At 44.2% G+C, this 15642-nt stretch overlaps 1 protein-coding gene across 1 annotated transcript in view; it reads left to right on the top strand.

The window, feature by feature from the left end:
• Positions 1–4980: 4980 nt before the first annotated feature.
• Positions 4981–15642, top strand: part of mtmr4 (myotubularin related protein 4) — a 35046-nt gene continuing 24384 nt past the window's right edge. The window contains 2 exon segments of the mRNA XM_049017410.1: positions 4981–5023; positions 7385–7466. Of these exon segments, the coding sequence (XP_048873367.1) occupies positions 7464–7466 (3 nt within the window). The 5' untranslated portion in view covers positions 4981–5023; positions 7385–7463.

The raw sequence follows: 15642 nt of genomic DNA, 5'->3' as shown, positions 1-15642 counted from the left end.
TAGATTTCATTAACCCCGAATCTGTTCACCTCCTGCTATGAAAAGAATAAATGAATCAGAGTTTCATCAGCACTGTTCCTCAAAAAAAGCTCTCTTCTTTCATGTTTCAGCGCTCAATATGGAACTGAAACACACATGCTCCGGCACATCTGACCAGTATGATTCCTCTTTCTGCAAATGCTGTGCTATTAAGGGTACTTTTATGGACTTTTGGGCAAACACTGCATAGAGTCAGATTCTGTGCCTCTGAGTGAGTGGCTCCTTCTTCATTTCTGCTTGTTACATGAAGAACTTGATCTGAAATGTTACAATGCATATTTATTTACACTATGATAAAGTGGGACAATCAGCTTTTCACAAAAAGGTCCTGAAATGTAATAATAATAATAAATTTTATTTAAAAGGCACCTTTCTAGCACCCAAAAACACCATACAATAATGCATAGCACCATAAAATACAGAGAACATAGAATAAAATGAGTTTCATAAAAAAATAATTGTGATAATAATTAAAAATAAATAGAAAATTAGAAAGAAAATACTAAATGTACCCCATACTGCAGATCTGTTTTCCGGGATATGTTGTCCAGATTGGGCATTGCTCTACCTCTGCCCACGTTGGGCGTGCTGTAATCATCTGCCCTCTGTGGGTATACCCCAGAGGAACGGGAAGCAGCTTGGGGCCTCTGTGTGGATCTGCACAGGTCTGTTGAGTTTTCTAAACTCGTCCTGTTAACAGTAAAAGGATGTTATTTTCACTTTGGGGAAGTTATTTGCGCTGTTTTTGATACCCCTCTCTCCGTACAGTTTGTACACAGGATTGTTACACTATTAAATTTGATATCCAAAATGTACGCTTTGTGTTGCCTGATGCCTTTGGCACTCTTTGAGGTATGAATGAATATGAAAGGTGCCAAATAGTGTTCATTTAAAAGATTTTAGATTTGTATTTTAAACCCTTTAGCAGACAAAGGTTTCTATTATTATTATTCTGACATTCGTGAAAATCACCTGTGTTTCCCTTGAGTGGGCAGTTCCAGGGCCTTTCTTTGCTTTACGGGAGCATGGGAACATTTTTCATCTATGGACTCCCTGGCCACAATAAAGGACCTTTTTTTCAAGCTGAAGACTGAACACTCTTAAATTTTAGCTTTATTCAGATGCCGAACCTCTCAGCTAATCTCCATCCTATCCAAGAAACTGTATACGATTACATTCTCCATTTATCCTTAATGAACAAATATCCAGATGCCACCATCTACAGGATGGTGGGTCAGGTGTTCGGGGTTCACCTTCAGGATTCAAAGGTCTACGGCTCAGGTGACTCTCTGGTTATGAGCTGCTCTCAACATGTCAGTATGCGAGTTGCATAACTGCTATCCTCCCTTATGCTTATCTATTTGTATAAATAATTCTCACTTGGTAAAAGTTCTGGGTGTGCACTCTAGATTTTAATGCACATTTGTTTACTGTCTTATCTGTTTGCCTAACAACTGAATTCCATCCCTGTGTGCGTTTAATATGCTAGAACAGTCCCTCGGTACTATATGCATTCATGCTGTGCTTGTAGAGGAAAACAGTCTTGTGTGTTTATGCTTCCCCACAAATCCAGCCTCGTAAAGCTTTATGTATTACCCCAGCCGTGAATGCATTGGCTGAATGGCTACGTCTTGCTCTTGCTGTTTGTGGGGCATTGTGCAGAGCCGAGGGCAGGTCGGGCATGTGGGAACCTGCTCCCGAGGTTTGGACGTGCTGCAGGAATGCTCAGTCCTGCTCCGAGGCATACCTGCTGTTCCCGCCCATGCTCTGAACACAGGGCGGCTGCCAATGACCCCTTTCTCATCCAAGTGGGCAACTCCTCTCCCACAGGACTGCACCCCCTGTGGTCACATGAAATAGGAAACCCTCAGCTCATCCTAATTTTAATCTCGGTAGGGGACATTACCTCCTGTGGATGTGCAGAATATCCACAGGCGTTTAGGGTTGGGGGGCTGGGTGGGCATTGTGGGGTGTGCCCATTTAAAAAAATAAATAAAAGAAATTATATTTTATATATATATATATATATATATATATATATATATATATATATATATATATATATATATATATATATATATATATATATATATATATAAAAATCCTTACTTTTAACATTTCTATCTGTGGTGGATATGTACATATTATATGCTTATCTACTGTGCTGTTTTTTGTTATCTTTGTAGAATCTGGAGGAGTAGACATTAAGAATTTCATCTGGTAGAAACTGCACATTGCTTGAGTCTTCAATTGTATCAACAGCAATACATTGGGGGGGGGGGAGTCTATATATAATTGTTGAATCCTCTGGTCATTCTGTGCCTGTAGGCTTCTGGAAGTCACCATTTTTTTGTTAATTACAACTGTGCAGTGGGAGTTCTGCTTTAGTTTTGGACAGGAGGCTGAGCTCCTAGTGGTTCAGCCTGGTGTGTAGACTGTTGCCTACTACAGGCTTAACAGTCCAAAGCGGCTTGGCATGATGCTGAGGCAGTGTCTGCATGGCCTGGATTTAACGGGAGAAGCTCACAGAGTGACGTCCTCTTGATCCAGGAAAGCACGGAACCTGCAGCGGTTTACAGGCATTCACGCCACGCCACAGGCTTTCCCAAGTATGTGGCGCTTGTGTCAGTTGGTTAAGGGACTTTACCTTTTTATGTACTCATCTCCTTTTTGGAGCTTTTAAGGGACCTCCCAGAGGACTGAAAGAATGAGGAAGTGAGACCTGCTGACGTCCGAAGTTGCATATAGAGAGAGATACCTTAGATAAAGCCCAGTTGCAGTGAGATCTATCCAGACGTTCAGCATACAGAGTTCTTGCTACTTTCATTCTTTATATGCCATCTAGCATTTTTAAAATTTGTTTTACCCTCCTTTAATAAACCCATAACAATGCACAACCACGCTTGAGCTCACTCATAGAGCTGCGGATAGGTTTAGCATTCGTTCATTCTCTCTAACAGTGGTATGAAGCCACAGTCGAGCCAGGGGAAAGTATGATCTGGCACCAAACGGTAATCGCAGTACAATAATCTGAGGACAGATACAGTTTTAATCACTACACCCCCTTTTCTGGGATATGGATATGATCATAATGTTTTTGCCTTATAGCTACATCACCTCCAACCAATACTTGGAAGCTACTCCATAACAGAAGCCATTCGGTCAGGGGAATCACGATGAGGCATATTGCTGATTTGTAAAGCTAAAGATTTGTGGCTTCTGTTTTGGAAAACATGTTTTAACACAGCAAACGTGGCAAGAGGATTCTGTCTTCCTCGTACATTATGCAAGTTGGATCGAGCTACCCTGCCTATGGCAATAATAAATTCTCTTGATGTTTAAAGTGGCTTTAAATTAAAATAATAACTAACAATGACATGTAAAATGCGTGGTGAAGCGTGGCTATCAACAGTGACTGCCCTGCCGTGTGCCGGTCACTTCCTCTGAGTGTGTTTTATTAGTTTTCATGCTTCCTTTTTATTGTATACAGGAGCTGTCCTGATATTTAGTGGCCCTGTCATAACTCGATAATTTGGCCGTAGTGTATATAGTTGCATGTAATTTTTGAAAACCAAGTTTAATAATTAAACTTTAAAGAAAAAACATTAGTACGTCATAGCACTTTCACCAATACCATAAAGATGTATATGATACCCTTCTTTGTAAAATTGCCTGAAATGCAGCATTACTCCATTTAAGACCACATATGGAGATCTCTACTTCCTCACCGTTTTGAGGTGCTCCGTGTAAGATAAGTGATTGTTTGTTTTAATTGAGCAGTTCATATCATTGCAATCATAACGCGTTTTCATAATGTTGGAGTTAGACTCCACTGAGTCTGTTGATGAGGAAAGAGATGCATATGTGGGGCGAAGGATGGTTGTAAGTCAGCTCTCTTTATTCCTTGCACAGATCGCGATCCGGGAGCCACACTCTGATGCACAAACAGTACATACATATTGTATTGTATTTTATTTATATTTCTTATTTCTATTGTTTGATACTTGATTTATTTATTTTTTTCTTTCTGCATTCTGCTTATTTCTGCTGCACTGTCCACTTTGCTGCTGTAAAACGCAAATTTCCCACCCGTGGGACTAATAAAGGCAATCTTATCTTACCTGAGGAAGCTCAAACTCTATTGTCTGTGTCTGGCTTATATAGCCCGTCTGGGGCGTCAGCAACCCCTTCCCTTGTTAGGCCCAGTAGGTCAAGAGTAAGCATAATGTCACAACAACCCTGCCACACAGACCTCCTGCTTTTTCTGCTACACCACAGTCTAGGATGAGGCCCCCTCCCCTGCCTGCAAGTTGGTTCCCCTTTTTTAGTGTGACAAAGCTTAGTCCCCCTCAATAACTCGCTGCGTCTTTAGCTGACATGCACTGTAGTACATGACCGCGTATTTGCAGCTTCCGCCGTGCAGTGTTTCTAGAAGTACTGGCACATGAAAAAGAAGAATGCTGATCCTTATTTTTCCTTAGAATGATTTAGACGTTTTATCGCTGCATCTTATCGCTATTCTTCACCATCTAAGAAGACCGGGATCACGGTGTTTCATTTCATACACTTAACGGCTTTCTTCCCGGTTAGCGCGATGGTACATGATGCAAACAAGATTGTTTTTGATAATCCGCCATGCTGTTTTTCGATAACATATTAATGGATGTTGCCAGTTAGATATTAGACTAGACCGAAAAACCCCTAAGAAGTTCGTCGCACATTTAGATGTGATCAATCTGCATGTGATACCTGCAGCTCCGTCTCCTAATGCGGTAAATATTTCAGCTACAAGGCCTTAACAAACGGGCGGCCGTTTGATTTGTTTAAACTACCGCCTGAAGAAACTACCGCCCCCAGCTAGAAAGCGTGAGCGCCGGCGGCCCCTCGGTTAGACTCGGTGTTGCTCGGCTAGGCTCGGCCGCGCACGGCGATGCACGGCACAGTCACGTAGAGCACGCTGTTCTGCCTTCCCCGGGAACAGGGGGTGGGTCCGTCGCCTTTGAATGGCAAACTCCTTGAATAGCGAAGGCTTTAATTCTGTGTCGAGTCGCACGTTTTCATACGAGTGTGCTTACAAAAACTTTGCAAGGAAGCGGCCGCGGGACCTGCACAAGGTAGTCAACCTCCTTCCTGGTCGGGATTGCTGCAGTAGGACCGGCATCGCATTTAAGTGATCACAGCTTTGTACGTAATATAGTACTGCTTCGGTGTGATGTACGACTCTTGTGTTTCGTGGCATGCTCTTGTTAGTGAAAAGTTTCTGTAGTTCCTTTCCAGAAATGCCAGCGTGTCTCGCTGTCAGAGTAACTCGGACGTCAATCGCGGCAGGTTTATTGATACAGATTTTTTTTTCTTAAATCAGTGTTGTCAACTTTGGTCAGGCTGGAGTAAGATTTTCAATTCGTGACTAGTCTGCACACACATGTATGTAACTTTTTTAGCTTGTAAATAGCCTGTAGGGTGAGGAACCCCAGCGCCTTTGATGTATGTCATTTTAGGTTTATATTGGAGAAGTATTCATTTGCCGTAAGATTTCTTGAGTCCGAAAGCAGGAATGTCACACCAGATGTGGAAGAGTTTAGAACACTGCTTAAGTTCATTTTAAGATTGACTTTGCGGTACGTTAAGATATATATAATACTAGGGACATATTCGCGGTAGTATTTGCATTTCCATGGTCCAGTAGCTGGGCGGTTCCTGCATGTGATGTTTTTAATGCATAAACGGGCAATGAAGGATTGTATACTGCTGCGTGCATATTGATGTTAATGTGTATCAGCGCTCATGCGTCCTCCTAAGCGGGTTAGTATTTATCGGTGGGCATCGGGACGGGGTTTCAGACCTTTCCGCACTCACCCCAGCAGCCTGCGTGTACAATATATTGCTGTTAATGTACGTTATGCTTTCGTCATTCCATTCGGCTGCCAGTTTTCCCACCTGCGAGTCGCGAAACGTGGGGTTTCCTGTTCCGTAACTCCGCTTCATTTTTGCATTTGGGCGGCTTGATACCGGTAGTGAGCCCCGTAAATACACATTACTGTAACGTTAACTAACTCCTCCTCTGAGTGACTGGCGCTGACTGATTGGTCTACTTGGCTTTACTGCATTAGAAATGGGTCTGATATTTTTTTAACCGATAACTCAATGTCTCAATTATTCTCATTTTAGCGTCACCTCCACACACGCACAGACACACATCTGACCCTTGTACTGTGCCTTGAGTTTTCCAGTCTCAGCAAATAACATATTTTGTGAAACATGCGGGTTTGCCTTGTTCTGGCAAAGCTCCTCATGCTCATGACAATGGTTGGTGGTTTGGTTTGGTTTGCCTGTCGTTACCATAACCATTCACCATAATGCCAAACTCTCCACCAGTGTTGCCCAGTGCGGACTTAACTAGATGTATTTGATATACTGTTTATTGATCAAAGTAATTTTCTTTAAGTTTTTATGCAGATAATCATTTCCATAATGTTAATGTCCCATTTTATTGTAAAAGATTCTTCTGTAAAGTCCCCTTTGTAGGTGAATCTGTAGAAATTTTTGTATGAAATAAAGTCTGTGAAATACAGTTGTGAGCAACCAAGTGAACCTGTGCAGTGGTGATGTTTCCACAAAACATCATATTTGGGGAGCTGGGGTGCCTTCAGCCAGCCCTTGATGGATGGTCTGTACTGATTGAACTGTCGCTGCCATTTTGATGACATTTTGTTCCACCTTGTCTATGTGCCCAGCATCTCTTGCCTCTCCTTGCTTTGGGATACTGGTAGTGACATGTGTGAACAGTCCAGCTTCAGGACATGACAATGCTGGGTGGGTGTCATCTAGTCCCCAACGGCTGGCCTGCATCAGCCCTGTTAGGGAGCGGGCACTAATGGCTAATGCTCCCGTAGCTGAGATCATGCAGAATCAGCGGCCACTTTGGATCGTATAAAGAACCCAATTTTTATGGTAAATGTAAACCAAACCGGGCTGGTATGGTGCAATGTGCGGTCGGGCCAGCACGTGGATCTTTTGAGGTTTTACAAAAAGCTGGCCTGCTGCCTCGTAGGTCATAGTGCCCCTGACTTTTGCCGTTGGTGCTGGAATATAGTAGTGCCAGAACTCTTTATCTCCCTCTCACCTTCAGCTTAGTTTCTCATTCTGACATGTAAGGATATTTACATGCCATATTCTGGTTTCCACTTGGCTGGTTTAGCAAGCGGCTGGTTTGACACGGTGTAACTAGTCATGGCTGGCTGGAGCCTCAATTGGAATAGTGGGTGGAGCTTCCTCATCTGAGGTGGTGTGATTAACTGGTGTTCCTTATTCCTTAGTGGTCTTCTGTCTCCTCCTCCCTTGACAGGAAGCTGCTGACGGTGGAGCAGGACGGAGCGGAAGAGGCCTGGCGCCGAGAGCACACATTCCTATCACTGACTGGAACCATGGTGAGAGTGCTGTACCTCTGTGGGGGTTCGGGGGGTCTCACTGCTGCCACCATGTGGGGATTGTGTGTTATACGTCCACCCTGTCTGGCTTCCTCTGCTTGCTGTTCACCAGCCACTGTCGCTAAAATTTTAGCACTAAATGGAATTTATTTGTATGCATACATTTATATATGCATGTTTGCATTTGAACTTGTCTGACTGTAAAAAATGACAAGAAATACAGATTTTTCTTATCTTATTGCCTCCAGTCCGTCAAACACCCGTTATTAAAATCCTTTAAGAAGACCCCTACATAAGCCTCTCTCAAAAACCTTTCTGCCACGATGCCCCAGAAAGCTAAAGCACGGAAACTTCAAGCCTTCATAGATCACAGGAGGGGAAACACATGGGTAAACACTGTCCAAAAGCAAATTTCCTCAAAGGACCAGTGGTGTGAAAGCCTGAGGTGATGCCCCCTGGTGGTGAAAGTGGAGTTAGTCACAAGGAATGTGCAGCTCTGCTGCATGGACTGGTGGCTTGTGAATACAGCATTTTGGCTCAATTGGATTTTTGTGGAAATTTGTATTGATTATACCATTCCAAAAAAAAAAGAAATCCGCTGTTGTGGTTCCTGGCTGAAGCATAAATGCAAAAACTGTTCAATTACAAAATGTCACGTTTTTAAAATAATTGGGACATCCCTGGAGCAGCGGCACTAATGCTTATCCTCTTGGCTGTTTTATTATGAGCGACCTGACATGAAACCCATGACGTTTTTATCTGTAGACGAGCTGTGATTTATGGCACGTCTCGCTTAATTTGTTGGCTTTCCAGCAGGGAACCCGTAGAATAATAAACAGGGTGCTTCATTTGGGTTCTGACGCTAAAAGGAATTCTAAGTGGCTAACAGCCCAGTGACTAACTGTTTTCCAGCCAGTAGAGACAACATAGATGTTGTTGGTGTATACTGATAACCCCCTGGCCCGCCAGGTGTGTCCAGTTTCTCCTCCCCAGTCTGCAGGGGCTGAGAAAACAGATGTTTTCACAGTCAGAGATGGAGGTGTAGCGTTCCCCACTGGGCTTGCTTTGGTCCGGGAGCTGGGGACATATCGGAGCTCCCTCCTCTTTTGATAGTGTCCCTTTGCTCAGCACTGTATGGGTTCCTTTTCCAGGTGTTGACCAGAAAGAAATAGTAGCTGGATAAATTATTCACATTCATTAGCTTTTTCCTTTTATATCAGCAAAAAAGCTGACAACGGTGATATGTGAGGGAAAGCTGGATGACGTCTGATCCCACTGGATCTTACGGCCAGTATTGTTGGGCTTTGGCGTGTTCGGCTCATACCAGGAGGAACACACACGTGAGCAGGGGTTTAAGTTTTTTTTTTATAAAGACTTCATGTCATGTGAGAAACGTGGATGATTGATCAGTCCTCTACAGATATTGCAGCACATCTTAGAGGGTCTGGGTCTGGACTGGAGTAAAGAGGACTCTGCTTTTCTGAGCTTCTAGGTTCAGCTATTCTGCAGAGTGCGATCTGTCTGGACCCCACGTTGCTCCGGGGTTGGTGGTCTGGCAGGCAAGTGGCAGAAGGATGATTGATTTGAGCTATTTCTGGAGTTGCTCCCCCCCTAACATGAGTCAGTTTGCAAATGGGCATAGACCCAGGGTCTTGGTTACAGGGAGCTGTAGCGGGGGCTGGATTTTGAGTTGACAAGCATCAGGGAAGGTGTTTTGCATTTAGAGTAAGTAGGGGGTAGGTAGGGGTGATCTCCCCAAGCACTCGGACATTCAAGTCCCTAGGCAGCACTCATTTCCAAATATAGAGGAGCCGAGCTCTGGGTGTTTCGGCTGCCAGCCCCAAGGGAGTAAAGTTAGCAGTCCATCTTCAGACCAGGCAGGGTAGTCCAGCTGCCATAGAGACAGAAAACCGCCTCGATCCAGTTCGATAATCGTCTTGTCGACCTGTGCTGTTTGCAGTATCAGTCGCAGAGCAGTAGTCATCGGGTAGTCAGTACCTGGCAGTACGGGGGCATGTCCGGTTTGCTCTCCCCCTTCAGCTTTCCAGACCGTGATTCACCAAGACTGATTCTGTTGGGACCCCTGACATCATTATGTCTGGGTCTTAAAGATGAAGGTCGGGCTCCACAGGGCGTCTGTATGAACATGGGTCGATACACCTTCTGAGGAGTTGTGGTGGGGGGCACAGATGTTGGTGCCTCACGGTCGCAGCGAACTCAGTGTCGTGCTGCTTGGCCATCCCATCCCGACCATCTGGAGGCGCCGGACCTCCGCAGCATGGCATGTGCAGTCTGCCCAGGCAGTGACTCATTGGGGTGAGGAAAGGAAAGAGCAAAAGGGAGAGAGAGATCTGAGCAGGAAAAGCTGTAGAATGCTGTGTCACCGTAGCCCTGTGCATCACTTCCCTGCCCCCCCCCCCCCTCCTCAATCCTTTCACAACGTGACCGCTTGTTGACATGAGCAGCTCCACCCCCCAGTGCAGCTGCAGATGACCACAGGGCGTGAGGCAGCCGCAGCCTCCTCCCTCTGTTCGTATGCTGCATTTGCAGATCCATGGGGCCCCCTCCCCCTTGTCGAGCGCCTGCAAGGAAACCTCTGCCTTCCTGCCTGTGTCTTCCACACGGCAGCCTCATCGCCGGGGATGCGGATTGGGTGGGGGGGTGGGGAGGAACCGGGCAAGAAAAAGAAGCAGCTTGTGAGATAAGGGGAGGGGAAGGGGTGGAGCTTACCTCTGAGCATCCCGCCCCAAAGCTCCGGCTCTGTCCACGTCCTTCATTCGGTACGCTGTGGCCGGTACACCTGCTTCTGCTCCGTCCTCCTTTGCGTGTAAACGGGGGGGGGGGTTGTTCTGCCTTGTCGCATAGCAGCCGAAGCAACCCTGCGTTCTTCCCAAGCCACGCAGGCGACCTCCAGACGGATTCTTTTGTTTTCTTTTTTCATTTTTTTCCTTTTGCCTGCCAGGTGAATGGAGGATTTGAGGAATTAAGGAGTGGTGGTTTTGCAGCTCTGCCTGCCTGCCTGTCTGTCTGTGTGTGGGGTGGGGTGGGGGGGATGCTGCTGCACGGAATGATGCTCTGGCCGGTGCTGCGTGTCCCGGTTCTGCTGCTCCGTTGGCTGCTGGTCTCTCCGGTGAAGCCCATCTCCCCACCATGAGCCTGGCTGCCCGTGTCTCCTGCTCCATGCTGAACTGCTTTGTGAGTGTCTCTTGCTCTCTGTCTCTCTGTGTGTCTCTCTCTCTCACTCTCTCTCTCTGTTTCTGGCTGTCCTGTTCTGTGAGAAGTGGGGGAGGGTGTTGTTTGAACATGTGAGTACTGCAGGCTGTTAATTAGTAAAGTAATAGGCAGTGCACCATTGAGGTGCAGTTATCTCCAAGCCCCCCCCCCCCCCCCACCCCAATCGAACTGACTTTGTGGATAGGGGTGCAAGTCTCCATGGTTCATATCCTGAAATCAGTTGGGTGGGTGGCTTTTTTTTGTTCTGCCAGCTGGTAAGGCACATGAAGGTGTGGTATAGTGTCACTTAAAATGCGATGGTCCTTTTAAAGGCATTGCAAATTTTTAAAGGTGTCTTTTTTTATTTTTTTTAAGGTGTAGCTGTTTTTTAAAGGCAATAGCACAGCAGGATGCATGTTAATTCATCCTTTGTATTTAACGATGAGGTTGGGTGGTACGGTACAGAGAGTAACCCATGCTAAGAAGGACTCATCTCTGCATCTCTGCATGCCTGCCACTGGCACAGTGCGTGCTGTCCTCTGACTGCCCCCCCCCCCCCCCCCCCCAAAAAAAAAAAAAAAAAAAGGGCAGGAGCCTGATCGTTATGGATCCGGGAAGTGTTTGGCCTTCTAAAACAAGCAGCTTGGTTGCCATCCTCAAAAACAGCAATTTTCTATAGCCTGCAGTGGCCATCCCTTACGGTCACAATTGTGCAAGATGGAAGGTACCAGATATGTTCAGTTGCTGCCCCAAATGCCCTTCTCAGATCTGTGCTGTATAGCATTAAAATTCTGCTGGTGGTGCTGTCAGTTTCACGGTATTGTCTGAAAGGGTGCGATTTGGTGGGGGTTAAGGTTAGGGTTAGGTGTGGCTGTCACACAGGCCTGGGGGTCCTCAAGCAGGCCCCCTCATAGTCAGATTGTTTTATGGCGACCTGCTCTTGGCTGCTCATACTGTGACAGTGATCTATTATCAAGCCTGCTAATGGATGGCAGCTTTGCATGACCGCCGTTCACATTCTTCTGTGCACGGTAGGCTGGCAGGGGAACCGCTGCACCCCTTAGCATTAACCCAGACATCAAGACTAGCAGCATGCTACCTGCTGGGGTTCCGGGTGCAGTCTGCTTGGAGATGGATGGTCCATTATTTCCTGCCAGTTTCTCATCGAGTGTGTGGCTGCCTCCCACCCCTTACCCCGGTTTGGGGTTCAGGGGTGACCTTATCTGAACACTAGCACCAAACTGCCATTAAGGAACCTTACCCCATTTTTAATCTTTTCTGGGTCACATTTTTCTCCCCGATCGGTTGCCATATTGCATGTGATTTATTTGCCCCCCACAGCAGGGGAGCCGAGTCTGTCCCTTGGGGGGATGCTTCAGGCAGCCCAGACCCCATCTGTTCTGTGTGGAAGTGACGCTGTCCCTAACACTGTGCTGTCTACAGGCTCTACACAAAGGCATTGATCACAACCCCCCAGACCCCATGGTGTTGTCTTTTTCAGTGGTAGTTCTGTATCTGTAAATAATGGCCTGCATCTCTGGGGGGGGGGGGGTCCCTCCCCTGGTCTTGACATAGGTCTTTCCTTCAACGCTGTTGTCTTGACTCCATGTGACTTGATTTATTAGTGGTGCTGCTCAATGGTCCTTTTGTGAAGTTGCATCTTCGGCTGTTTTGGCTTAGAACGTCGACCATTAGAATAAACCCTGGAGTCAAAATCTACACCAAACTGCTTCCCCCAAACATGTGAAATATAGCAGCTAAAGCACTACTTCAATTTTCTCCAGGAACTTGATTTTAGAGGAATCGGTCTGTGCTGCAGCTGACCAGGTATCCGGCTGCAGTGTGAATGTATCTGATGCCAGCCATGGGGCAGGTCTGGCCGCAGCTTGTTCCGGGTGCCAAAGTGTGCTAACCAACCTGACAGGCATTAGGGCATGACTCTGCAAGGTGCTGAACCCGCTCTGGCCCTTTAAATATTTAGGTCCTGGAAAAACCGACTGTGGGTCATTGTACTCTACCAGGAGCCTCTATAAGATGACTGACTACCGCATTTAAAGTTAGTGCTGTCAGATGCTGGTATCAGGGAATAACTTGCAGTCCTTAATCTAAAGCTAGTCAGTGATGCCTACTGGTACTGAGTGGCCGTCGCTTTCTCAGAGAGCACTCTCCCGTTTTAATTTTAATGTGGATCAAACAGGAGCATGTTCTTTGTGTTATTTTTTCTGCAGTTCATATGTATATTCTAAACATCAGGAAAATGAAGTCTTAAAGTGAATTTATACATGAATCCTTTTTTCTTATTGGTAACAGGGATAAGTGCAAAAAGGCAAAAGAGAATGGAGAAGTTCTGTTTTTTTTTTTTTTTTTTTTTTTTTTTTTTTTTTTTTTTTACTTTGCCCAGTCTGCAGGTTTTTAAATGGACTGGGGACTGTCAGGCTCCCATAGACATGTGACTTTTCAGAAGGTCTCTAAATGAACCAGTAACTCCAGTTTATTACCCTCCTGGGTTTTCTTCATTTGCCTGCCTGTCCTGTCTGTTAAAGCTTGGATGTCCCCATGCTCCCATGTCTCGATTGTTTATCCTGGTCTCTCAATCTGCAGTGAGACACTGATTTATTAATCCGGGACATTCTAATCTACATCAAAGTGCTAGTCAGATTAATCGGATGCAGCTTCCTGGTGAGCGAGGGACGATGATTTTTGCCAACAAACAGCGTCGTCTTTGAGGAAGTCTCCATAGCAACCAGAGCACGGCTGTGCTGGTGTGATGTCTGGCCGTGGTTGTCCATCTTGCACCTGTCACCGCTCCCCATTTTAATACAGCGTGGATTTGCACGCTGAAAAAGGGATTCATTTCTGTTTTAGTAAATTAGAAATTTATACTGATGTCTGAGGGAATGTATATGAGCGTGATCGGAGGGTGAAGTCGAGATGAGATTTTTATACAAGTGCTCTGCATTGCTGGGTTGGGGGGGGACAGCATGTACCAGCAGATTGCTCTTAACTCTTTAGAGATTTTCATTAAAAAGCAGGGGCTCTTCAGATGATTGAGGTAATTTTGATTTTGCTCTGGGAGAGGGGAATGACGAAGCAGAAAGCAACTGGAACAGGTCATCCTGTCTCTGCTTCAACTCCAGGGGGACCTCTGCTGGGCGGGAAGTGGGTGACATCTGGACGAGCCACAGGTGTAGCTTATAGAAATTGGCCCGTTTGTGCCCTTCAGCCCAGGGCTGAATTCACGTATCTGGGGACATTTAGGAGTTGTCAGTTCAACTAACCTTTCCATAGAGGAATGCCCCACAGGCCCCAATGTGATGCTATGTGTATATGTGTGTGTGTGTGTGTGTGTGTGTGTGTGTGTGTGTGTGTGTGTGTATATATGTATATGTATATATATATGTATATGTGTATATATATATGTATATGTATATATATATATGTATATGTATATATATATATGTATATGTATATGTATATGTATATGTATATGTATATATGTATATGTGTATATGTATATGTATATATGTATATGTATATATGTATATGTATATATGTATATGTATATATGTGTGTATATGTATATATGTGTATATATGTATATATGTATATGTATATATGTATATATGTATATATGTATATGTATATATGTATATATGTATATGTGTATATGTATGTATATATGTATATATATATATGTATATGTGTATGTATATATATATATGTGTATGTATATATATATATGTGTATGTGTATGTATATATGTATATGTGTATGTGTATATATGTATATGTGTATGTGTATATATATATGTGTATGTATATATATATATGTATATGTATATATGTATATATATATGTATATGTATATATGTGTATATGTATATATGTGTATATGTGTATATGTATATATATATGTATATGTATATGTATATATATGTATATGTATATGTGTGTGTGTATGTATATATGTATGTGTGTGTGTGTATGTATATATGTATGTGTGTATGTGTGTGTATGTGTATATATATACGTGTGTATATATACGTGTGTATGTATATATATATATGTGTATATATACGTATATACACACATACACATACACGTATATATATGTATGTATGTGTATGTGTGTATATATATGTATGTATGTGTATGTATGTGTGTATATATATATGTATGTGTATGTATGTGTGTATATATATATGTATGTGTATGTGTATGTATATATATGTGTGTATATGTATGTATATAGAAATATAGAAAGCTTGGTAACAGCAGTTTAATCTGGGCTTGTTTACCAAGTGGAGGCTACCAGCTGAAGACCCAAGGGGAAGGAGCCGCAGTCACATTTATGCCCCTTAGTCAGAAAGAACCCATTGTGGGTTTTACCACAGCCTTTTGGTATCCAAAAAAGGTAAAGCAGATGCTGCATTTTCTGCTTATTCACTACGTCACATGTACATCAGCAGGTAACACTGAGGTTAAGAAGCTGGTAGTTATAACCAAAAATTTGCATGTTAATGTCCTGACCCTGAACTACAGTAAACGTCAAGCTGTAAAAATAAGATCCAGACTTTTGTCTTATGTTTTGTAAGCATTTGTGAGGGAATAGCTGAATATTTAATTGTGCTGGAATGGGAGGAATAGCGTTTGAGTGTGTTGCCTCTCACCCGCCCCACTTAAGCAGGACAGGTGACCGACAGGGGCGCTGTCAGGGGTAAGGCATTGGCAGGTGTGTCAGCTGGAGAGGTGGCATATCTGATACCCTAATTCCTGTTGAGAGGTTAAATTAAACCCAGCATCCTGGTGGCGGTGTTGATGCCACACTGGGCAGGATGCTACATGGTGTTCCATAACATGGGGGTCTGTTTGGTATTATTGTTGCTATTGTTAATAAATAAATAAGATGATGATGATGATGATGATTCCTGAGCCACTGCATCAAACAACAAAAGTGAAACTGA

This window comes from Brienomyrus brachyistius, chromosome 6 (genome assembly GCF_023856365.1).
Source record: "Brienomyrus brachyistius isolate T26 chromosome 6, BBRACH_0.4, whole genome shotgun sequence".
Taxonomy (NCBI): domain Eukaryota; kingdom Metazoa; phylum Chordata; class Actinopteri; order Osteoglossiformes; family Mormyridae; genus Brienomyrus; species Brienomyrus brachyistius.
This window is presented reverse-complemented; position numbering and strand designations above follow the sequence as displayed.